Source organism: Typopeltis vanoorti, chromosome 12, assembly GCF_054136105.1.
Source record: "Typopeltis vanoorti isolate ZY-2024b chromosome 12, IOZ_Tvanoo_1.0, whole genome shotgun sequence".
Taxonomy (NCBI): domain Eukaryota; kingdom Metazoa; phylum Arthropoda; class Arachnida; order Uropygi; family Thelyphonidae; genus Typopeltis; species Typopeltis vanoorti.
The window spans coordinates 53524866-53550869 of NC_143560.1; the positions used below are offsets into that span (position 1 = coordinate 53524866).

Sequence of the window (26004 nt, forward strand, 5' to 3'; positions counted from 1 at the left end):
TGCCAACTCACAGTAATTCATTACTGAAATAAAGCAATAACTAAAAATATATGTTTCAAATCTCTTTCAGACTGAGAATCCTATATAAAATAACTGGGGCCCATTTTTATGTGAAGTATAGAACAATAAGATTCCTTTCAGTTTTAAATGAATTCAGTGGGGACCAGGAAATGTTTAGACAGTTGAGTTTGGCAAGTGCAAGAAGGATGTATAAATTGGGGAGAGGAAAATGCATGTAGCAATAAGGGAATGGAATTTCTAGAATTATTAGGGACAAATGTCTTAGGCAACATGTAATAGAGGGAACAAGAAGTTCAAGAGTTTTAGATTTGGTTAATAGCATCAGAGGAGTTGATAATAACTGAGATGACATCTCTCCCATCAGTTGGAGAGAGTGACCATGTGGTTTTGACTTAGAAAATGAATAGACATGCAGGAGTATCAAAGAGATGGGAACATATGTGGAATTATAAGGCAGGTGATTATAATAGTCTAAGACGTCAACTTGGGGAAGTTTCATGGAAAGAGGAATTGGAAGGCTGGGATATCATTAGTGTGTGGGAAATTATGAAAGAATATTTGTTAGCATCAATGGTAAGTTGTATACCACAAGTGAACAAGAGGACACAATTTGGAGTAAAGTGGATGACAAACAATATCAAACAGGAATTGCATGCGAAAAAGAGGCTGTGGAAGAAATATAAGGAGACAGGTAAAGAGAAGATGCATGAAGAGTATAAGACACAGGCTAGAAGAGTGACTAGTATGGTAACGAAGACAAAACTGGAATATGAGAGGAGATTAGCCCTAAGATCAAAAGAAAATCCTAGGGAATTTTTTAGATATGTGGCCAGTAGGAGGAGAAATGACTGTGGAAGAATGATATTGTGGGATAAAAATGGGAATAGAGTGACTGATGCAGAGGACATAGTAATATTGTTCAATGAACACTTTATTGGAGTATTTTATCCTGGAGGAGACAGTTTTAATGCTAGAGGGATAGGGCAGGTTCGAGGCTTAGAGTACAGGAGGAGAGTGTGTTTCAAATACTGAATACTCTGGATGTCAGTAAAGCTGTGGGACTAGATGGTATTTCACCATGAGTTTTGAGAGAATGTGCTAGGGAACTGACAGTGCCTTTGACCTGGCTTTTCAATGAAAGTCTGGCTGCGGGAAAGGTGCCCATGGAATGGAAGGAAGGTAAGATAGTGCCATTGCATAAGGACAGTAGCAGACTGGAAGTGTCTAATTATAGGCCAGTTTGTGTGTCATCAGTAGTTAAGTTAAGATATTGGAGAAATTAGTGAGTGACCTTATACAGCATTAGACAGATGAGGGTAATGTTATCTGTGAGAGTTAACATGGATTTGTGAAGGGGTGTTCTTGTTTTAGTAATATGCTAGCCTTTTATAATAAAGTTAAAAGAGCAGTAGATGAGGGAAATGCATATAATTCCATTTTCTTGGATTTAGCAAAGGCATTTGACAAGGTGCCACATGATAAGCTGATATTTAAGTTGCAGCACATGAGTCAGGTTGGTCAACTGGATTCAAGATTGCTGTCCGATAGGTATCAGAGAGTTGTGTATGGTGGGGCAGTTTCAAGGAAGCAGAGGGTTACAAGTGGGTTCCCACAGGGCTCAGTACTGGGACCTATATTGTTTAACCTTTATATCAATGACATTGTCAGTGGATTGCAAGGGGATATTCAGTTGTTTGCAGATGATTTAAGGCTGGGAAGGATTATTAGTAATAGTGCAGATGTCGTAGCCCTACAAGAGGATTTGAATAAGTTAGATAGATGGGCAAATGAATAGGGGTGTCGGTTTAATGCAGCAAAATGTAAGGTCTTGAGGTTTGGGAAACATCGATGGGACACTGCATACTCTATAGGAGGAGTTATACTGGAGGAAGTAGGGAAGACGAGAGATCTGGGCTTGATGATTGATAGAAACCTGAAATTTAGGGGACATATTGCAAAGGTGGTGAAGGTAACACAGAGAATTGCTGCAATAATGAGAAGGATGCTGACCAGCAGAGATAAAACAGTTATTATTCCATTGTATAAGACCCTGATCAGAACACACTTGGACTAATGTTCTCAGATTTGGTCCCCTGGATTTGAAGGGGATAAATTAACTGTGGAAAGGGCACAAAGGCGAATAACAAAGATGGTTTCAGAACTGTACAATGATAGTTATGAGGATCGGCTGAGGGAATGTGGACTGCAGAGTTTGGTGGATCGAAGGAGGAGAGGTGATATGATTGAGACTTTTAAACTGTTGAAAGGTGGTTACAGGGTTGACACTGGGGAGTTCTTTCGCTTGGTTGAACAGCGTGAAGGAGTGATGAAGCGGCTATCCCTGGAAGTTACGAAAGGAAACTGTGAGCACGAGGGTGAGGAGTGGTTTCTTTGCGTGGAGGGTGGTTGAACCGTGGAATGCATTGCCTGATGGAGTGGTGAGAGCGAGAATGGTCAATGAGTTTAAGGAGTGGTATGATAGACTTTGTGTTTCTTAGGAGGGGACCTTCCCTCGTTGAGGCTTGATAGACTTGTGTTTCTTAGGAAGAACCTCCAATGATGAGTCTTTTGACTCCATGGAGGCCTGAATAATAATAATAATAATGATGATGATGATATATTCCAGTGGTGTTCAATCTTTTTTACTACACGAGCTACTTTTCTATGAAAAGTTATTCAGCGATCTACTCTCTTACATAGATCACGTTCCCCCAATCTGATATCTGATTACGCACAAATAAACAATTAAAAAAAAATACACACTAAAAACTTTATTTGTGTATTTAAAAATTTATTTATCACTTTTAATTATTTTAATACAACAAAAAAAAAAACAAATATATTGGAATAAAATACTTATTTCTCTATTTTGGAAAACCATAGTTAGAAAAAACAACAACAGATTGATTACAATGTAGAAAGTATTTTACCTTGGGTATAATAAATGTTAAAAATACCAAGCTATTTTAAACCTGGTTTTACTCCATTTCCCAAGTAAGCAAACAGACAAGTCAAGTTTGCGCCTGCACATATTGGAAGTCTAGCTGACCCTCAAAGTAGTGCAAGACCAAGGCAACTCTTGGTAAAAGTAGCTTAAGCTCTGATCACTAATCTTAATATTTACCCTTAATGCAAAGCACATCTCCTGGAGGAGATGTATGATGTTTTGCATTAAAGGCAAGGGGGCCACTACCCAGACCAGTTTCGACCTTTATTGAGGTCTCATCAGTGGGAGCCAGGCTAGAAATACCAAGATTTTAGTAATACAGAGCTTATAAGTATTTTACCAGAACAAGTTACCATAAGGTGTTTTAACCTTATTAAATAAGAATCTCAGGAGGAGATTTAAATGTAGAAAGTATTTTACCTTGGGTATAATAAATGTTAAAAATACCAAGCTATTTTAAACCTGGTTTTACTTCATTTCCCAAGTAAGCAAACAGACAAACAAATCAAGTTTGCACCTGCACGTATTGGAAGGCTTTGCATTAAGGGTAAATATTAAGATTAGTGATCAGAGCTTATGCTACTTTTACCAAGAGTTGCCTTGATCTTGCACTACTCTGAGGGTCAGCTAGACTTTTACATAATGAAATGAAATCGCTTTTACATAATGAAATGAAGCCTGATTTATCACCTGTCATTGCAGGAGCACTATCAGTAGTAATAGACACAAGTTTAAAAAGCAGAAGTTTGTGTTGTTTCACAAATACATCAAATGCCGAAAAAATGTCTTCTCCCCTAGTCCTTCCCAATAACGGCATAATTTTCAAAAGTTCTTCTTTACTTGAATAATCTTGAAATACCATGCGAATAAATACCATTAACTGAGCAATATCAGTGAAGTCATTTGATTCATCAAATTGTAATGAAAATGCAACACACTGGTGAATGTCTGACATTAATCTGGCCTGGAATCTTTTCTCCAGCAATTGGAACTCTTCCTTTCGGCAATTTGAAACCTTGTCTGCAGCTTAGAAGTAGTCTCTCTCTAGCGATGTCTTGAACTGAGAAGCTCCTTTCTGGAAGCGGGAAACTCCTCTCTCAAGCAACGTGGATCCGGGCAGTCTCTCTGACGGCGACTCTGGACCGGACGGCCTCCTCTCTGACAGCAATTCTGGAACTGGGACCCCTTCTGCTTGCTTCAGTCCCTTTTTATTAGGCCTCCTCTGAGACCTCGCATGAAGTTTGGCAACCCTCGAAGAATCGGTATGAGTCTTTCATCTTAAGTTTCAAGTTCGGCACGCCTTTTGTTCTCTCCACTTTCTTTTGATTGTAAGTTGCTGGCCATCGGAAAGTTGTTTGAACTCTTTCTGACTGACTTTGGAGATCTTTACACTTACAGCCTACAAGCCTTTCTCATACATACAAGTTTCAATAACAATCTTTCTAATGTCGCCATGTACAGCTTCGACGACAAAAACATTGCCTTTGTTTTTAACACTCTAACATATTCTTATTAAAGCAGTATATACAGTTAGCTTCAAAAGAGTTATTTACAAAAACATCTAATACAAACTATACCGAAACAAAGTTTTATTTTTTACAATATTCACATGGGACTTAAGTAAAAAATCGATGTAATGTGCTTTGGAATATTTAATATTTAAGCTACTACAATCGAGTTTTTACACTTTGCTTATAATTATATTCACTCAGCTCGCTGTTTGACTTCCACTGATCCAAATTAATTCATTTACCCTGACTTATAAGAAAATTACTGATTTGACAAGTTTAACGAAAAATAAACAATAGCAATACACTTAAAGCGAATTAAAAATAATACAAAATAATGATAAATAAAATATTGTTTTCAGTTTTAATTAAATTTGTAAGTAAGGAGGAATACACAAGAGATCAACCAAAAATCGCTCCGCAGTCGATCGCGATCGACGGGTTGAACACCCTTGATATATTCTGTATAATGATTGTACTTGACAGTCACTGCCTTCAGCACTGTGCTTGAAGTGACAAAGTTCTTTTCATAATGCAGGAAAGTAATTTTACTTTCATTATAAAATAAGCAGAATTTATGATTTTTCATTTCACAATCTTTTGTATATATTAGGTAAGTTCATTTAATCATTTTCAAAAATAGTTTTACTTCTCTCGTAATTAATAACATAATGAGTTTTAATATTTTAATATTTCAAATCTTGACAGCTCATACAACATTATAATTACACTTTAATATCTAACTTAAATTTATTTTATATTTAAGCTAGTCTTCAGATGCCAAAAGTAAAATAACATCTCAAATTGTCTTGCTTGCAACAGAAAAAGAAATGAATGTTTTGACAACTTTAAAAATGTTTAACTTCAATTCATTTTTATATTTTTAAATTGTGGGATATTATATCTGAATTTTAATACAGATATCCTACAGCTATCTATCATTTTTGTTAACTTCTATTGGGTATTCACAAGCACATCATAACATATGAACTGTTTGAATCCCATCTAGGAAGTGAGATGCCTTTTATGGGCATTTCAAGTGAATATCAACTAGATGATCCCACAGAAATAGAACAGTATTCATATCACAAAATTGACCAGGGAATACAATTAATAAACATAATCTACTGTCCTCATATCCTTAGTTGCTTCATCTATAATTCCAGCCATCATTCTTGGCAGCACTAGATTCAGAGTTTTGTCCGTTTTGTTTCATTTTAGCACAATTTTTTACATATAATGAAAAGTACAGTCATATCTCGCTAATCCGATCCTCTTTAGTCCGAACCCTCTAGTAATCCGAACTGCGGTTTTAAAGAAAAAAAAGTTTTATTTATTGCATATTATTTTGTGTACTAGTATTTTTATTTAATAATTATTATTTTAACTGCTATTATTTATTTTATTTTTATACAGTACAACTATGGTGATACCCCAAAAGAGGAAATTCAAAACGTGCATAATTTTGTTAAAAATATAAATCCAAATGTTGAAATTTCACAAACAGATGTTACGGAATGGATTACAGGTAGAACCGAAAGTGAATTCGAAATCAAATCAGATGCTGAAATTATAAATATGACACTACAGAATGAATTAGAAGACGATGATGATAAAGAACTCGAAGAAAAAAAAGTAAAACGTGAAGAGTCAGTTGAGAGTTTTAATGTGTATAGAATGGGCTAAGCAGAATGATACACCATTCCACAAAATTTCATTGCTAATGCAACTCCAAGAAGAAGCATCTGAATAAAGTTTAGCTTCCAAGATGCAAAAGAAAATCAGTGACTTTTTTACAAGGAAATAAAAACCTTTTTTGTGTTATTTTGTTTTTTTGTGTTATGTACAAGAAAGTGATATTTTTTATGCAAATTAAGTTATGTACTGAACTATGCAATTTTATTAAATCAGAATCCTCAACAATACAGGCACATACAAGCTCAATTTTTTACTAAAATAAACTTGTATACTGTATTATTTTTTAAGTTTTTCAGTACAGTACAGTACAGTAGCTTTTTTTTCTATCAGTTACTTCATTTATTTACAGAATTAAATTGATGTACCATTAGAATCTGATTATTTTGATCTTAAATGCTAGTTGTTATTGTATCTTGCAGGAAAATTCGCTAATCTGAACTTTTCCCTAATCTGAACAAGTACGGTTTTTATTAGTTCGGATTAGCGAGGTACCACTGTATTAACTAAATCTCTGTATTAATAGGGAGGGGGGAATTCAGTTGATTGTATTTATTCATACGTTGCTGATATTTTGATATTGCAGTTTTACTAGTGATATTAATACAAAGTATTTTAAAATGAAACATTGAGTGTGTACAAATATTTTTTATTTTTATATAATATTCTATATATATGTATAATCTTCTGTCATGTTTTATCCAGGTGCCAGTTAATGACAGCCATGCAGTAGCTGCATTTATTGGTGTCAATTCTGCTACCACTTCAGCTCATTTGGTACGAGCTATTTTAGAAGCTCTGGCTTTTCAAGTAAAACAGATTTATGATGTCATGCTGAATGAAGCAGAATTTGAAATGAATACTATCAAGTATGTGTTCAACAAATTATCTTTAGAAGTGTACCTTTAAATTGAATTGATTAATATAGAATTTATGAAGTAGCCTCATTACAGTATCCAATGTTTGACTTTGTTTTTTTCTTTTCTAATACATAGTTAACTAATTTTATAACATAAGTTATTTAGTGAATAAAGTTTTTTGACTTTGTATTTATTGTCTAGTACTGTGGTTCCCAAAGTGGGCAGCCTCATGAGCAAAAGGGAGCATTGAATTGAAGTAAGGGGACATTGAAATCGTCAAGGACAAAAATTAGGTGCTGAAAAAAAATTACCATCAAACATTTTGATGATATAACTGTTGTATAACGTAACTAAAGGTCTTGGTTGCTTTATTTTTCAAGGAAACATACAAAATGCAAATTACAGCTGATCAGTGTTGAAGTCCAATGACAGGTCTTAACAAGCAAAGTGTTGGCGGGCACACACTTTCAAGTGATCAGGATTTTACAAGTCCAGTATGCATTGGTAGGAACATGTGCATATTATGACTGGTTTACTGTATAATACTATAAATATGTGAGACATATGAAATCAGTTTTAGATTGTTTCTGAATTGTGTGACTAGCAGTTTGATGTAGTGCATCAAAATTTTAGTGCATATTCGATACCTAGTTGGTACCTTACTTACACGGATTACACACAAAGCAAATTATTGTTGATCCAATAAAACAGCAGGTTTCACATGAGTATTTTTATACCTTTTCTTGTAAAAATAATTTGGTTTAGATATGTGAGAAATTGCATTCCATCAATTTTGTAAATTTAGCTTTTTTTTACAGATAATGTCATGGCTGAACCCCAGAAGAAATGTAGACAGTATAATATTGAATATTTGAAATACGGCTTTATTCAGTCACCTACAAACAAAACATTACCAATGTGCCTGATTTGCCATTTTTTTTTTTTTTTTTTTCCTCCAAATGAATCTGTGAAGCCTTCAAGACTAGAAGAATATTTGACAAAAGTTCATGCTGATAAAAAATTTTTTTTAAAAAGGACAAGGATTTATCGTATTTTCAAGCAGTAAGAGAAAAATTCTGAACCAACCAACAGTGACAGGTATGTTTTCAGCAGCATCCAAACTAAATGATGATGGATTGTGCATCTCTTACATTTCCTTACTAATTGCTAAATCAGGAAGAACTAATCCTACCAGCTGTTAGTGAGGTCATATGCACTGTACTGCACAAGCAAGTCTCTGATATTATCAACAAAATTCCTTTGAGCAATAATACAGTGCAGCAAAGAATTGATGAAATGGCCCAGGATGTTGAAGACTCATTATGTGAGTATTTAAAAACAACCCAGCTCTCTATACAACTTGATGAGTCTACTTTAACAGGAAATGAAGCCTTACTTTTAGCATATGCACGATACATAAAAGAAGAAAAAATCTGTCAAGAATTATTATTTGCTGACACTAAAGGAGAATTGATATTTCATGCATTGGAAGAGTTTTTTAAAGAAAAAGAAATCCCTCTGAATAATATCTTGTCAGTTGCTACCGATGGTGCTCCAGCAATGGTAGGGTGCTGTCACTTTTTTATTGCATATTTCAAAGAGGCAGTGCCAAATATATTCACTGTACACTGTGATTCATTGTCAACATTTAGTTGCCAAATACCTGAGTGATCGCCTAGGTCATTAGATTATGTAATTACAGCAGTCAACAAAATACAAGTCATTCATTGAATGACAGACTGTTTGGACAACTTTGTATTGGAAATGATGAATTCATTCACTTCCTTCTCCATAGAGAAGTCTGTTGGCTATCAAAGGGTGCATGTTTGAATCAATTTTATAAACTCTGACTCAGTGCTATAGTTTTTAGAAAACAGAGATGATTTTTGCGAGCCAACTTGATTAATTTCAAAAGTGACATAGCTTATTTGACCGACTTGTTTAACAAATTTAATGAAACAAATCTGCAGCTCCAAGGAGATGAGCTGAATTTAATAAAAATAAAAGTTATTTCTGCATTTGTGTCAAAACTTGTCCTGTACAAATGAAACTTAGGATGAATTGAATTCATCCAATTTCCAAATTTATCAACAGTGGAAAAATGTGATGAAGATGTGCTCAGCTATTGTCATCACTTGGAGGCTCTCCATTGTGATTTCAACCAACGATTTAAAGATATTCTTGAAATGAAAATACTCGATTGGATTTTGGACCATTTTCAAGTACAAACACAGAAGAATCTTTACAATTACAAGAAGAACTGATAGAAGTAACAACAAATGAGGAATTGGAATTCAAATTAAAAAACTGGTTGCAAAAGCAGATGCCCATACTTTATCCTGGATTGTGGTCTGTAGTAAAAAAGTTTTTAATCGCATTTCCATCATCATATTTGTGGGAACCTGGATTTAGTGTGGTCACAAATCTTTTAACTAAAAAAAAAGAAACTGAATGCAAATAGCTGACTGCGGTGATTTAAGAATGCTGCTGACAAATGTAGAGCCAAATATCAATAAATTGGTAGCAGCACACCAGGTCTGTCTTCCTTCTCATTAGGATTGTTTTTAATATTACTGATCATTTATTATTTTATATGCAATTTTTACATATGTGCAACTTACGTTTGTTTTCTTAATTTTAATAGTGTTATTAAATTTTCAGCTGTAACTTATTCTATGTATACGTGCAATTTGTTTCTTTTGTTGATTTCAATAAATAGTTTTAAAATTTCAGTTCCAAGGTGTCTTATTTCCAAACTTTAAAAATCTCTACTATAATAAAATGCAAATTTGTTTCTGTATCTATCTGTTTTTTGTTCTCTTAAAACGCGAGAACTGCTGATACAATTTTCTTTTATATGTATCAAGTAGAGTTGGTCAGGTCTTAGAAAGTAGTTTCCAGGGGGGGGTGCCGAATAAAAATTTTTTTGGAAAAGGGGTGGTAAGCCAAATAAGTTTGGAAACCACTGGTCTAGTACATGGTTAACAAATTTTATAACATATTTATAAGTTATCTAGTGAATAAACTGAAGACTTGCTTATATTCATGTAATTGCAATCTTCAGCTGTCATTTAAACTTAATTATTTGCTTTTTCATCTCAAGCAAACATCATTTTTCATTTACTTAGTCGATGTCATCACTATTATTAATAATGTTTCTCAGTGCAAGGTGACTGTAGCTGCAGTTAAAATTGATTAGCTTATCTGCCAACTCTGCATGGAAAAATCTACTTATTTCTTGGTTACTTATCACACCTTAGTTAATTCTGTAATGAAAAACTTTGTTTTCACTCCCCCTTAAGCTACATATAGCCTAGAAGAAACACAAGAGAAAACTCTTAATGGGTAAATCAATGATGCCTTGTGTTTTCTAAAACAATTTGATGGAAACTTCATTGAACAGGATACAATTTTATCTGTTTGTGATCACTTATGTCCACATAATTTAAACATATCTACAAGCCATGAAATTGGTAGAATAATTTATATATCTCTCTTTTACCATGTCTTCAATTATGTAATGTTATTTTAATTGCCAGCAGTACATTTGACTGTTCATAATCTGTATTTTACTCAGTTGATAATCATACCTTTGTCAAATTTCAAGGTATGATCTCTTGTTCTTTCACTGCCAGACTAAATAAGCTGGTAAAATGGGCAAAAGAAAATGGATGTCAGTTCAATGTGGAAAAGTGTAAAGTCATGCATTTTGGGATTAAAAGATTACCAGCTGTGTACTACATCGATGGAAAGGTACTCCAAGAGATTGATGAGGCTAGGGACTTAAGGGTATTGGTAGATAGGGAGATGAAGTTCAGAGGACACATTGCTAAGGTGTCCAAGATTGCACATAGGATTACTTGGTTGTTGAGGAACACACTGACATCTAGAGATAAAGAGGTTATTATTCCCCTTTATAAAGCATTGATACTTCCACATTTGGATTACTGTGCTCAGGTCTGGTCACCTGGATTCCTTGGAGATCAGGAGGCTGTGGAGAGGGTTCAGAGAAGAGTGACCAAGTTGGTGAGTGATATAAAAAATACTCCCTACATTGATAGATTGAGAGCTTGTGGATTGCAGAGATTGGTTGATAGGCGAAGAAGAGGGGATATGATAGAAACATTCAAACTACTAAAAGGTTTTTATAGGATTGATGCAGGGGAAATGTTTCAGCTGTGTGATAGTGATGGAAGAACAAGAGGTCATCTCTGGAAATTAAAGAAGAGTGTGGTTAACAAAGGTGTCAGAACAAGGTTTTTTGCCTGGAGGGTGGTGAATGAGTGGAATTCATTGCCTGACTTAGTTGTGAGCTCTTCGTCTGTAAATGAATTCAAGAAGAGATATGACAGATATTGTTTTGCTAGTTTGGGTCTCCCGCGATGAGTCTACTGACTCCATGGAGATACCCGTAATAATAATAATAATATCTGCTATCCTAAGAAAAATGTCAATCGTATCTAATCTGATAATCTTCTTCCACCAACATAACTATAGATATGTGATGCATAAGTTTTTCTTCTGTTGTTTGTAATCGATGAAAACAGCCAACGGTTTATTTTCTGGCACTTGTAGTCTTACTATAGTGAAACCAGTAGCCACCAAAGGAACATCTCATGTCAGACCAGGTTCACTATAGTGAATTTATTTAAAAAAAAAATAAAATTATTCACTTCCTGACTCTTGGAATAAAAAATTATAAAGTATTTTCATTCAGTGGGATAATGACTTCTTGGACTTATCCCACATGAAGCTTGACTGGTCTTTTGAAAATCATATCTCTCCATAAATTCCACCACTTCCAATAACCCATTGTTTATTGCTCTCCAAGCAGAAAAGTTTATTCTCGCATCCTTGCTGATGACATTTATTTTAAGGGATGTCTGTGTTCTCTCCTCTTCTGTTATGTATTCAAAAATTTGTTCTGTCTTCCTATAAAACTGCCTTAGTAATATGTTTTTCTTTCATATTTTCTACCTGTCAGCCAACTTTCCCAGCCTGAAAACTTCCATTCTGTCCTCATAGGAAGCATTCCGTAGATTTGTTGCCATCTTAGTTATTTGAATCATCTTCACTGCTTTGTCATTTCCTGGAGATGAGGTTATTAAATCTAAGGGCAAGTAATCTAAAAGAGATTATAAAGAGAGAAAATAACTTATTTTTATTCATTAGTGTTCTTTTCCATCATCCAAATGAATTATTCGTGCTCTTCCCACTTTTATAGTATATATATATATAAAGAATTATTTTTTTCTGCTATGTCAGTCTATTCAGAAGATCTCCATCATTTTTGTTTATTGTTACCCTCTCCAGTTTAGCATCACAATTAATAAACAAGTGGATAATTTCACTTCACATCCTCTCCCATTTAAGCATAGAGACCTGCACCACCTTCTTTATTCTCCTTGAGACCCTTCTCTACCTGTCAGTCTGTTTAATGCCATTCCATTCTAATGGTGATTTAGAGATCTGCAAGATCTCTCCTTCACCATTATTTTCTGCTGCCCTCCCTATTTTAGTGTCATCAGCAAACAACTAATATTCCCTTTCAAACCGTCTCCAATATTATTGACATATAAATTAAACTAAAGTGGTCCAATTACAGAGACTTATAGCACATCACTGATCAATGTCTTCCTTCTTTTATTCTGTATCATTATATACTACTGTGCTGTCTATCAACCACTCTTTTGTTCATTGCCCATTCATTCCAGTTTGCATAACAGATTTCAGTATTCTGGCAAATGCTTTCACAAAGTCCAGCAGTATCATGATGCTGGTGATTGTTTTTCCCTTATCTAGCTGAAACTACTTTATTATAGAAATATATTATAGAAAATTCAGTGCAAGTCAAGTAATTATTATAGGGAATTTCAACTTAAGAGACATAGATTGGAAGGAGGAAAGATCACATGGCAGGAAGGAAATAGAATTTATACACTTACTGGAAGAGAATAAATTGAAGCAGAATTTGGCAGGGGAATACTCAAGGTGCAAGTGTTGGATCTTGTTATAGGATCAGAAGCAGTGGCAGCCCATACATAAGCACTGTGACACTGCAGCACCCCCAAGGAAAAAATTAAAATTTGTTTGTGTTTATAAATAATAACAATGCTTACAACATTATATAAATGCAATACAACATGTTAAAGTTTATAGCTTATGTTTTGACATTGATTGAATAGTTAATGATTGGAATTGTTCGATTAACGCTTTAGATTACAAAACAAATGCACTGCGATCTAACGCCGATAGTTTGCGCTTGTCATTGCACATTACATCATTCCCAACTGTAACTGCTCAAACAGCAGTGTATTTTTAGTATGCTTATGCGCCTTATTTCTGTGAGATATGAACGTTTATTATTGGTGCGTGTGCATGGTGAACTATTTTTTTATAAATCTTATTTTATTTTGTTAAAATAACATATAATTATTTATTTATTATAGATACAAGGCTGAATTATAACGAGTGTCACTGTTGAAAATATGAAAAGAATAATATTTTTTCAATTATCGTTACACGAAACAAATGCACTGCGATCTAACGCTGATATTTGTTTGCCTTGTCATTGCACATTACGTCATTAGATACACTGCTGCTTGGGCAGTGTATCTTATGCCTGCGCTCGTTATTTCTGTGAGATATGAAACGTTTATTATTGGCGCATGTTCGTGGTGAACTATTTTTTTTGTAAATCTTATTTTATTTTGTTAAAATAACATATAATTATTTATTTATTATAGATACAAGGCTGAATTATGACGAGTGTCACTGTTGAAAATATGAAAAGAATTATATTTTTTAAATTATCGTTACACAAAACAAATGCACTGCAATCTAACGCCGATATTCATCGTTTGCACTTGTCATTGCTATTGATATGAAACTTTTATTATTGGTGTTTGTTCGTGGTGAGGATGAAATATTTTTAATAAAGCAATTTTTAATATGTAAATTTATTTATTAATAAATTCGTTACTGATTATGAAAAAAAGTTTTTTGTATATGCAGCATCCCCACTTAAAATTTTCACCGGCCGCCACTAATCAGAAGATTGTCCATAACTAAGGTGGCTATATGGGGGAAAGTGATCATGTGGTCTTCACTTGGAAGGTAGAAAAATGTGGAAATTCCAGTTAGAATGTAGAACTACAAGACGGGGGATTATGACATGCTTAGGAGGCAGCTTGAAGTAGCACCATGGAATAAAAGATCTGCAAGGGAGGAATGTTCACAGTGTATAGGGGGATAGTAAAGGATTATCTGATGGATTCAATATCACACTGTATATGCAAGGATAGGAGTTAGACAGATCATTAAGCATGAGTAGTATCATTAAGTAAGGCCTGCAAAGAAAAGATGATATGGAGAGTATACAAGGAGAAAGGTGACCATCTAACTCATGAACAAGTATCAGAAAAGAAAGGTGTGATCAGCGCATGGTAAGGAAGGCAAAATCAGATTATGAGAAGTTGGCTGAGTAGGCAAAAGGAAATCCCAAAGTTTTTTTTTTCATCATGTTGGAAGGAGGAGGAAGAATGTCTGTGGAAGGATAACTTTAATGAATGTGGATGGTAGATAGAGATAACACAGGTAGATGAAATTGTTGAGCTACTGAGTGACCATTTTGCAAGGGGATATTGAATTTGCAAGTGAAACATGGCTGACGAAAGATGATATAGTTAGTGGGATAGAATGTGTAGGTTATACTGTGTTTAGGAGGGACAGAGAGAATAAAATAGAGGGAGGAGTGTTATTGATGATTGCTGATGAACTGCAGCCAAGGAGAATTGAAGTTGTATTGCAGGATAGTGAAGAGAGCTCATTTGAGGCTATTTGGTGTGAGATTGAAACTGGCAGAACAAAATATACAGTTGGGTGCTGCTATAGACCAGGTGATGGAATAGATGGTGGAGATAGTATGCATAAACAAATTGATGAAATGAGTGGAAGGAGGGTAATTATTGTGGGGGATTTCAACTATGGTAACATTGATTGGAAGGAGGAGAGGACACATGTGAGGAAGGAAATGGATTTTATTCAATTATTAAGGGATAACTATCTGAGACAGCATGTAATTGAAAATACTAGGGGGTTTGAGAGTGCTTGACCTGGTAATAGCATCTGAGAATTTGACTGTCATGAATATGATCATGTTGCCACCTATTGGTGAGAATGATTATAAGGTTTTGACCTGAGAGGTAGCTAAAGGTGTGGAATTTTCGATTAAGACAGGGTATATGTGGAATTACCATGCTGGCAACTATGACAAGCTTAGGAGATTGCTTGGTTCAGTGCCATGGCATGTAAAACTGCAAGGGCTGGATGTCGATAGAGCATGGGAAGTGGTCAAGGAGCATTTACAGGAGGTTATAGCTGATTGTTGATTAAGCTTGAGTTGCAAAAAAAGAAACAACTGTGGAGGGAATTTAGAGAAAGGTGACCTGCAGGCACACGAATGGTATAAAGCGCAGGACAGAAGGGTAACGAGTGTGGTAAAAAAAGCAAAAGCGGATTATGAAAGGAAACTAGCTATGCAAGCTAAAGAGAATTCCAAACAGTTCTTTCAATATGCTGCAAGCAAAAAAAAAGCTGTATATGGCAGAATGATTTTAAGGAATGTTGATGGTAAGGTGGTCACTGAATCAGTCGTTATAGTGGAATTACTGAGCGAGCACTTTGCAAGAGTATGTCATCCAGGTGGTGACATTGAAAAAATGAAGGAATTTTAGTTTATATGGGAATTGTGATGAATGAAGTGGAAGTGAATAGTCTATTACAGAATCTTAATATGAATACATCTGTGGGATTGGATGGTATACCGGCATGGGTCGTACGTGAAGCGACTAAAGAATTATCAGTGCCCTTGACCATGTTGTTTAATCTGCGTCTTGGGTTTGGTTTAGTCCCGAAGGTGTGGAAAGAGGGAAAAATAGTTCCACTGCATAAAGGAGGATCCAAGACTACTGTTGCAAATTACTGACCGATCAGCATATCAGGAGTCGTTTTCAAGGTCTTGGACAAAGTAGTCAAGGGAAAAATACAGAATTGGATTGATGAAAATGAGATACTGTACAGGGGACAGCATGGCTTTGTGAAGGGTAGATCATGCCTCAGTAACTTTCTCAAGTTTTATAACACAGTGATGGCTGAACTAGATAAGGGTAATGGGTTTACAGTGATACTGCTGGACCTGGCTAAGGCATTTGACAGGATACCACATGGAATTTTAATCTGTAAACTGCAACATATGGGAATGGATATAGGGTTGGTGAGATGGATAGGTGGGTGGTTGATGGAGAGGTATCAGAGAGTATTTTATTCAGGAGTAGAGTCCAAAAGACGGCCTGTGACTAGTGGTGTGCCGCAGGGTTCTGTTCTTGGACCACTGCTGTTTAATTTGTTCATTAACAATATAGGGAAGGATCTAAGAGGAACAGCTCATTTGTTCACTGATGATGCAAAGTTGGGTAGGGCAATAGTGAATGCAGTAGATGTCAAAATCTTGCAGGACGATTTGGATAGATTGGAGTTCTGGGCTAAGGAGAATGGATGTCAATTTAATGTGACAAAATGTAAGGTTATGCATTTTGGGATGAAAAGATTAGCAGCAGTATACCACATTGGTGGAATTGTACTCCATGAGGTTGATGAGGCCAGGGACTTGGGAGTGTTGGTGGATAGGGAGATGAAGTTTAGGGGGAACGTTGCAAAAGTGGCTAAATCAGCTAATCAACTCACTTGGTTGTTGAAAAATACTTTGACGGGCAGAGACAAGCAAGTTATTGTTCCTCTGTACCGAGCCTCGATAAGACCTCATCTCGACTACTGTACCCAGATTTGGTCACCTAGGTTTCTTCTTGATGGGGAGGAGGTGGAGAGGATCCAGAGGTGAGTGACTAAGATGATAGCGAGTCTATGGAATGAACCATATGAGAACAGGTTGAAGATTTGTGGGTTGCAGAAATTGGTTGATAGGCAGATAAGGGGAGATATGATTGATACATTCAAATTGCTGAAGGGTTTCTATAAGATTAATTCAGAGGATATTTTTGAGATCAGGACTGGTGGTGGGAGAACTAGGGGGACATCTATGGAAGCTGGGCAAGGGTGTTAAAGGTAGGTTCTTTACTTTTAGAGTAGTAAATGAGTGGAATAAGCTGCCAGAGTCTGTTGTGTGTGCTATGACAGTGAGTGAGTTCAAGGCAAGGTTTGATAGATACTGTGAGAATGTATAGTTGTGTGGACATGATGTTTAGGGCCTCCCTCAATGAGTCTAAGGACACCGTAGGCATTTATAAATGAGTCTAAGGACACCCTAGGCGCCCGTGATAATAATGATATTATCCAAGTTAAGATATTGCTGTGGTCAAGTTGACAGGCAGGGACTTATGTGAGAACAGAAGTTGATGAATTGTAGTTACTTAGGATATTGCAGAATCTGAATGCAAATACAGCTGTTGTGTTGGATAGGATATTCACTTGTTTTAACTGGTGATCCCTTTGACTATGGATGCATTGTATCAAAGCAGGATTTGGCTTAAGCATATTGAATTAAATTATATAAACAAATGTTTATAAAATTTAATTCAATAATTTAATTTAATTCATGGGGGAGGGGGAGAATACACTCATTAAAAATTGATAGAAACTTTTAATGAATTTTAATGCGTATACTTTTTTGTTTAAAATTTAATTAATTATGCTTTGGCCAAATTGAAGAATGAAGAAAGATTAAAAATTGTGTAATAATACTTCACCTAATCATGTGACCACATGAAAATAAAAATGAATGAATGAATTAATAAATAAATAAATAAAATATATATAGATAGAGAGAGAGAGAAACTACTTTTGAAAGTTTCGAAAACTGACAGGAGAGGTCATGAGTATCTTCAGCATCAGAGTTACTAAGGCTTGCACTATTTAAACCTCTTGAGTGTCCATATATTCACATTTTATCAGTTCTTTTGCTTAAGGTTTCACTTGCCTGACCACTGTTTCAAGCTGTTGATTTTCATTGGAGATTAGGCAGAAACCTTAAAATGGCAAGATCTCATCCAGTACCACAGCATTCCTGAGAAATACAGTGAAATACAATGTTCACATATTTTATTTGGTTACAGACTAATTCTCTGTTTAAGAAATAATTCAATAGCTGCAAAAAGTAGATTTCCTTCAATCCCTTTGTTCTTTCCTTCTCCTTCCAGTTTTGTCCCCATAATTAGTCTCCTCTAATAATTGTCATTGTGCTAATGCATCTAATCTGCCATCTATTTGGATGTGATTCCATTGCATCCTCAGGCCTGTTAGCAGTAATTGGTTATATAATTTGAAAAATTGAAAAACTGGTGTCGAGGCTAGCTGGTGAAAGGACGTACTGTTGGGGAGCTCCTGAAAGATTTGTGATTTTTGTTGATTTATTAATATTTTGTTAGATTTAATTGTGTAATTTTAGTATATTATTGTAGTGTAGTTAGTGTACTAAAGTGTTTTATAACATAATCTATGTCGGGAAGTCGCCGCTAGAGGGATTCGTAGTGTGTAGTGTTCGTGAAAGCTCCTGATAAGATAAGCATTATTTTCAGTTATCGTTGATAAATTTACTTTAATATTGCGTAGTTTTGTTTGCCTTGCGTATCTTAGTGCGTCTGTTTGTGTGTTTTTGGTGTTTATAATTTATAATTTGATAAAATACGTTACTAGTAAGTATGGCTCCAGTACGAAGGAAAATGGCAGCCAGTAATGATGGTTCGCCATCTTCTTTCAAGAACAGTAATGCAAAGGAGATGATTCAGTCTACTATCTGCGAAATGTACGCTTTGCAGAGTGCAGTCAGAGTGTGGTTAGATGATAATAAAGGAGTGAATGTGTGTAGAAAATGTAGGGAGAATGAGGAATTGAAGTGTATTTCGGATCGTGAGTGTGATATTTTTGTCAAACTTCAGAATGAAGAAAATAAGGATATGACACGAAACGGCGAGGTTGTACCAGAGAATTGTGAGAGTGTGAATGATAGTATTAATGGTTTTACAGAGAATAAAAAAGATGAGATAGATGCAATGAGTGAGATCGCGTTGTTGAATGGTGTGATACAAAGGGCAAAACAGCAGCTAGAGCGTATGAGCAAAAGTCGACTGAATGAACCAGCCAATAATAAAAAGTATGACAGGAAAAATAGGCGTATGAGTGCAAACATGAACAAAATGAATGTTAGAGTGCTGTATGGAGACTCGTTAGTACGAGGTGTGTTAGTAGAGGATTTGACAAAATCGTACCAACCTGGTGCGACCATAAAGGATGTAACTGAGTCTATTAGAGAGCAAAAGGAAAGGGTGAAAGAAACGATTGTTGTGGCAGGTATGAATGATTTGAAAGGAGATAAAATGGAAATGATAGAAGACCTGAATGAATTGTTTGAGGTGGCAAAAGAAAAGAGTGAGAGAGTTAGAATGATTAGTCTTTTGCCACGGTATGACAGTGAAATGTTTAAAAGGAGGGCCATAATTGCGAATGATTTTATGCGTGGGTTATGTATGATGAGTGGTGTGGAATTTGTGGATGTGTGGAGTGAGTTCGATTGGTGAAAGAATCTATATAAGATGGATGGCTTGCATTTGAATGGTTACGATGTAAGGAGACTTGAGAAAGTGTTGCTGAATGTAGTGGATGTGCAAATTCAGGGAAACTAGATTTATTAAGGGGGGAGGGTAGATATACAGTCCTTAGGGAGGCAGTTGAATGTATGAATGAATATAATATGCCCGAGCGAATAAGGACAACAAATCAGAGTGGGATAGTTAATATAAGGCATCAAGGTAGGGTTGGGGCTAATGGGGGTCTTAAATTCATGTACACTAATGCTAGGAGTATTAGGAACAAGAAGGAAGAGTTTTTGGCCATGGTTGGCACTTCCAGACCACAGGTTATTGGTATTAGTGAATCATGGCTGACTGTAGATGATATAGCTAGTGGGATTGAATGTGATGGGTATAGTGTGTTCAGGAATGACAGGGAGAATAAAATGGGAGGGGGAGTATTGTTGATGATAGCTGATGAGCTACAGCCAAGGAGAATAGAAATTGAATTGCAGGATAGAGAAAAGAGCACATTTGAGGCCAATTGGTGAGATTGTGGCTAGCAGAACTAAATATACAATTGGGTGCTGCTATAGACCAGGTGATGGAAAAGATGGTGGTGACAGTATGCACAAGCAATTAGAAGAAATGAGTGGAAGGAGGGTAATTATTATGGGAGATTTCAACTATGGTTGCATTGATTGGAGTGAGGAGAGGATACTCGGGCGGAAGGAATTGGATTTTATGCAGTTATTAAGGGATAACTATCTGCGACAGCATGTAATGGAAAATACTAGGGGTCAGGGAGTGCTTGACCTAGTAATTACATCTGAGGATTTGCCTGTAACAAATATGACCACATTCTCACCAATTGGTGAGAGTGATCATAGGGTCTTGACTTGGGAGGTGGCTAAAGGTGTGAAATTTTCAATTAAGACAGGGTACATGTGGAATTATCGGGCTGGAAAGTATGACAACCTTAGGAGTTTGATTGGTTCAGTGCCATGGCATGTACAACTGCAAGGACTAGAAGTTGATAGTGCATGGGAGGCAGTTAAGAAGTGTTTGCATGAAGCAATGGCTGACTCTATACCTAGAGTCCGAATAATAAATCAAGTAGGGGTTAAATGGATGAATAACACCATTAAGCTTGAGCTGCAAAAAAAGAAACAACTATGGAGGGAATTTAAGGAGAAAGGTGACCAGCAGGCACATGAACGGTATAAAGCACAAGCCAGAAGGGTAACGAGTGTTGTAAGAAAAGCAAAAAAGATTACAAAAGAACATTGGCCATGCAGGCCAAAGAGAATCCTAAACAGTTTTTTCGATATGTTGCAAGTAAAAGGAAAAATGTATATGGCAGAATGATTTTAAAGAATGCCGATGGTAGGGAGGTAACTGAATCAGTTGATACAGTTGAGTTACTGAGTGAGCACTTTGCAAGTATATATCATCCAGGTGGTGACATTGCAGAAATGAATAAACCAGTAGATTATACGGGAATTGTGGTGAATGAAGTGGAGGTGAGTAGTCTATTGCATGACCTCAATGTCAATACATCCGTGGGATTGGATGGTATACTAGCTCGTGTTGTACGAGAAGCAGCTAAAGAATTGTCAGTACCCTTGACTATTTTGTTTAATTTGAGTCTCGGGTCTGGGTTAGTCCCGAGGTGGTGGAAAGAGGGGAGAACAGTTCCACTGCATAAAGGTGGTTCCAAGACTGCTGTTGTAAATTACCGACCGATTAGCATATCAGGAATCATTGTCAAGGTCTTAGAGAAATTAGTCAAGAAAAGAATACAGGATTGGATAGATGAAAATGGGATATTGTATGAGGGATAACATGGTTTTGTGAAGGGTAGATCATGCCTCAGTAACTTGCTCACGTTCTATAACACAGTGACGGCTGAACTGGATAGGGGTAATGGGTTTACAGTGATACTACTGGACCTTGCCAAGGCCTTTGACAGGATACCACATGAACCCTAATCAGTAAACTGGAGCAGATGGGGATAGATACAGGGTTGGTGAGATGGATAGGAGGGTGGTTGAAGGAGAGATACCAGAGAGTAGTTTATGCAGGAGTGGAGTCTAAAAGACGGCTTGTGATTAGTGGTGTGCTGCAGGGCTCTGTTCTTGGACCACTGCTTTTCAATTTGTTCATCAATGATATAGGAAAGGATTTGAGAGGAAGTGTTCACTTGTTTGCTGATGATGCAAAGTTGGGTAGAGCAATTGTGAGTGCACAGGATGTCAAAATGTCACAGGATGATTTGGATAGTTTGGAGGACTGGGCTAGGAAAAATGGATGTCAATTTAATGTGGCAAAGTGTAAGGTTATGCACTTTGGGGTGAAAAGAATAGCAGCAGTATATCACATTGGTGGAACCGTACTCCAGGAGATTGATGAGGCCAGGGATTTGGGAGTGTTGGTGGATTGGGAATTGAAGTTTAGGGGGCACATTGCAAAAGTGACTAAATCAGCTCATCAAATCACTTGGCTTCTGAAAAATACTTTAACATGCAGAGACAAATAAGTTGTTGTATCGAGCCTTGATAAGACCTCATCTGGACTACTGTGCCCAGTTATGGGCACCAGGGTTTTTTCGTGATGGGGAGGAAGTGGAGAGGATCCAGAGACGAGTGACCAAGATGATAGAAGGTCTGTGGAATGAACCTTATGAGAATAGGTTGAAGATTTGTGGGTTGCAGAGATTGGACGATAGGCGAAGGAGGGGGTGATATGATTGAGACTGTCAAATTACTGAAAGGTTTCTATAAGATGGATCCAGAAGATATTTTTGAAAATATGACTGGTGGTGGGAGGACTTGGGGCCATGCATGGAAGCTGGGCAAGAGCGTGGTTGACAAGGGTGTTAGAGCTAGTTTTTTTACTTGGAGAGTGGTGAATGAGTGGAATAAGCTTCCAGAGTCTGTTGTGGGTGCTACGACCGTGAATGAATTCAAGGCAAGGTATGATAGATACTGTGTCAATGTCGAATAGTTGTTCTTGACATGATGTTAGGGCCTCCCTCGATGAGTCTGTCGACTCCTTGGAGTTGCCCGGAACAATAATAATTTGTCCAGATGACTTTTATCTCACTCCATTCAGATAAAAGAAAGAGGGTAGGTGATAGAATGGAGTTCTGAGGAACTCTTGCATTGGTGGAGCATGAAGAGAGGATGCCATCTACCATGATATGCAATGAATGACCAGAGAGAACGCTGGCTATCCAGTTACGAAGGGAAGTGGGCAGACTGAAGGAAAGCAGTTTGCAAAGGAGGCCTTCATATCAAACACAATCAAAAACCTTCAAAATGTTAAAAGTGACAGCATACATTTCTCTGAACCTTTCCATTGCATATGACCAGTGGTGGATGATGTAGGCTAAGAGAACAGCTGTGGAACTGAACCGACAAAATCCATACTGGTGATTGCTGTTTAACTGGTGAATTTCTTGCTGCCTTTCTTGGTTACATTTCTTTTCTTGTCATCGCCAACATTCTCCTACATTTGTTTCGAAAATATGTTATCCATTATACATCATCCTTGTAATTAATTATATCCTCTGTCAACAAGTTCCCACTTAAACCTGTAATTTTTGACTAGATCAAACAAAACAGAAGTATGAAAGCAGTTGGATCAAAAAAAATGCAGCTTACTTCAGGTGATATGCATCAAGAACCCCAGCTTTGTACTCAGTCTTTGCAGAATCATGCAATAAATGTTAAACAACTATCAGCAAATTCAAATCCAACTTCATACAGACCAGTAGCAGAAAATTCCTCTTGTACAAATGGAAGCTGTGCCTTCTGGTCCCTCATAAGAACCATCAGATGCAACTTCTGCTCATCTATGCTTCCACCCCTCTCTCCCATTTAGAAGGCACCCAAGGAAAAGCTGACCTTCTGGTATCACTCTTTTCTCTAACTCCTGCAGAGTTAAGAGGAATAGATGATGAAACCAAATCACCTCTTTCTGCCAGCAACTGAGCACTGTATGACTGCTGTCATACAGTACTCAGAAGGAGATGATTCTAGTCTTTCAACTAAAAAACATAAGAATAATATTAGACAACCTGAACACTTCAAAGTCACATGGTCCCGATGGATGGCATCTCTCTTATTGTACTCAAATATTGTGCTCCAGAGCTCACACCTGTCCTCTATCATCTTTTTAATATTTTGTACTCAGCTGGCCTGTTCCATCTTGTGGAAGCAAGCATATATCCAACCCAATCCACAAAAAAAGGGACACAAAATTCTATATAATGGTAATTGGTCAAGATGCTGACCAATTGCCATAATTTCTCTCCAAAAATCTCCAGAAAGCTATCAATAGTGTACTTCTTTGCTACCTAGAAATTCACCAGTTAAACAGCAACCACCAGTATGGATTTCGTCGGTTCAGTTCCACAGCTGTTCTCTTAGCCTACATCATCCACCACTGGTCATATGCAATGGGAAGGTTCAGAGAAATGTATGCTGTCACTTTTAACATTTTGAAGGTTTTTGATTGTGTTTGATATGAAGGCCTCCTTTGCAAACTGCTTTCCTTCAGTCTGCCCACTTCCCTTCGTAACTGGATAGCCAGCTTTCTCTCTGGTCATTCATTGCATATCATGGTAGGTGGCATCCTCTCTTCATGCTCCACCAATGCAAGAGTTCCTCAGAACTCCATTCTATCACCTACCCTCTTTCTTTTATACATAAATGACCTGCTCTGTCATACAAATCCTATCTATAGCTTTGCCAACAATAGCACTCTCCATTCATCCTACTCCTTTGACAAACCATGTAGTCCCCAGACATCCTTTACATCAAGATCATGTGAAACCAATGCTTTAAACACTGATCTCCATATTCTGATACTCCAAGCACTGATCTTCAGTGGGGGGCAAGGATAACCTGGTCACCTTCAATACTGCCAAAATGCAATCCTGCCTTTTTCTCTCTCAAAAGGAATCTCAGCTAACTTTTCCTTATCCTCAGTAATACTTACATCCAACCTGGTTTTCCCTTTCAGTCGTTTTCAACCGTAGGTGACTTTGTAGGCATTGCCCACAAAGTATTCCTGGTGAGATTTTTACAGGGTAGTTCACTATTGCTTTCCCCAACTCCCCAATTTTATCCAGGCTCGGGACCAGCATATGGCTGGGATGTATTCATGACTGTAATCCATATGTGTTCACGGGGACAGGTTGCCTGTTCTTGGGGACGAAAAACCTGAGTTTCTGGGTGAAAAAAACCCTACCTCAGTATGAGACTGGCTAACTCATCTTTAGTTGAAAGATACCAGATAAAGGTTCCTCACGTCACTGATGGGAATCGAACCCAGGTCTTTTCCAACCAAAGGGCTTCATCTAAACTATACATCATCAGAATAAATTATCTCTCCTTGGACTGACATTTACCTCCAGCCTCTCCTGACACAAGCACATCAATGGCTTCCTTTGTCTCAAAAAACTAAGCATTATTTTCTGCTCAAGAAGCTGTTTTACATCTGCCTAGTTACTAATCCTATATAAATCCCAAATATGCCTATCCTTAGAATACTCTTCACACAATTGCAGTTGATGTATCTGTATTGATACTGTCCAGAGGAGAGCAATTTGGCTCATAAATGACATTTCTCTCATAGGCCCACTTCAACTTCTATCTCACAGATGCAGTGTTTCAGCTCTGTCTCTTCTACAGGTCACTGCTCCAGTGAATTAGCAAACATCATATCTCCAGTTGCTGTTGAGCCTGTTAAAACAGCAGCATCAGCTGTCCAATATCCCTTTTCAGTGCAACTGCAAACACATCGAACCTGCTTCTCTTCCTCATTTATTCCATCTACCTCTGTTCTCTGGAACAGCCTTCCTCATAGTGTTTCCCAACAATTTTGACCTCCATCTCTTTAAAAAAATATCATTAGATTTCTTCTTTCTCAATCCTTATCTGAGCCTCACACAATGCACTGATCTATTATAGTTGCTTGTATCTCTCTCGTGTGGGATAAATTAAAAAAATAAATAAATAATAAAAATCCAACTCCACCATTTCTTATGCTTCTGGCAGTATATGTGAATTCCATTATCCCTTTATTCCTTATGTTTTTAATGACTGTCCCAATCAAATTTCAAACCTCAAAGACCACATTCAGCATTCTATGATGTTTCTATTCTCGCACTCACCAGTCTCAAGTGTAAATTATATCGTTTTCTTTTCTTTGACTTGTTGTTTCGGGTTTACATTATTTCAAATGCTCTATCATAAATGTTTTACTCTACTCACTTATTACTTAATTTCGAAAATTCCTTTATTTAGTCTTATCTTTATCTTGCTACTCTATTCAGCCCGATCCTTAAGTTCTATCTTCGGTATTTCTTCCTTATGCCGGAGATC

General features: G+C 36.7%; 1 protein-coding gene across 3 annotated transcripts in view; it reads left to right on the top strand.

Annotated features, from left to right (window-relative positions):
• LOC150100793 (glycerol kinase 5) overlaps positions 1–26004 on the top strand; it is a 329559-nt gene that overhangs the window by 280323 nt on the left and 23232 nt on the right. For all 3 annotated transcript variants that reach the window (XM_090401274.1, XM_090401275.1, XM_090401276.1), the window contains exon 15: positions 6877–7040. In XM_090401274.1, the coding sequence (XP_090257400.1) occupies positions 6877–7040 (164 nt within the window). The remainder of the gene's footprint in view (positions 1–6876; positions 7041–26004) is intronic.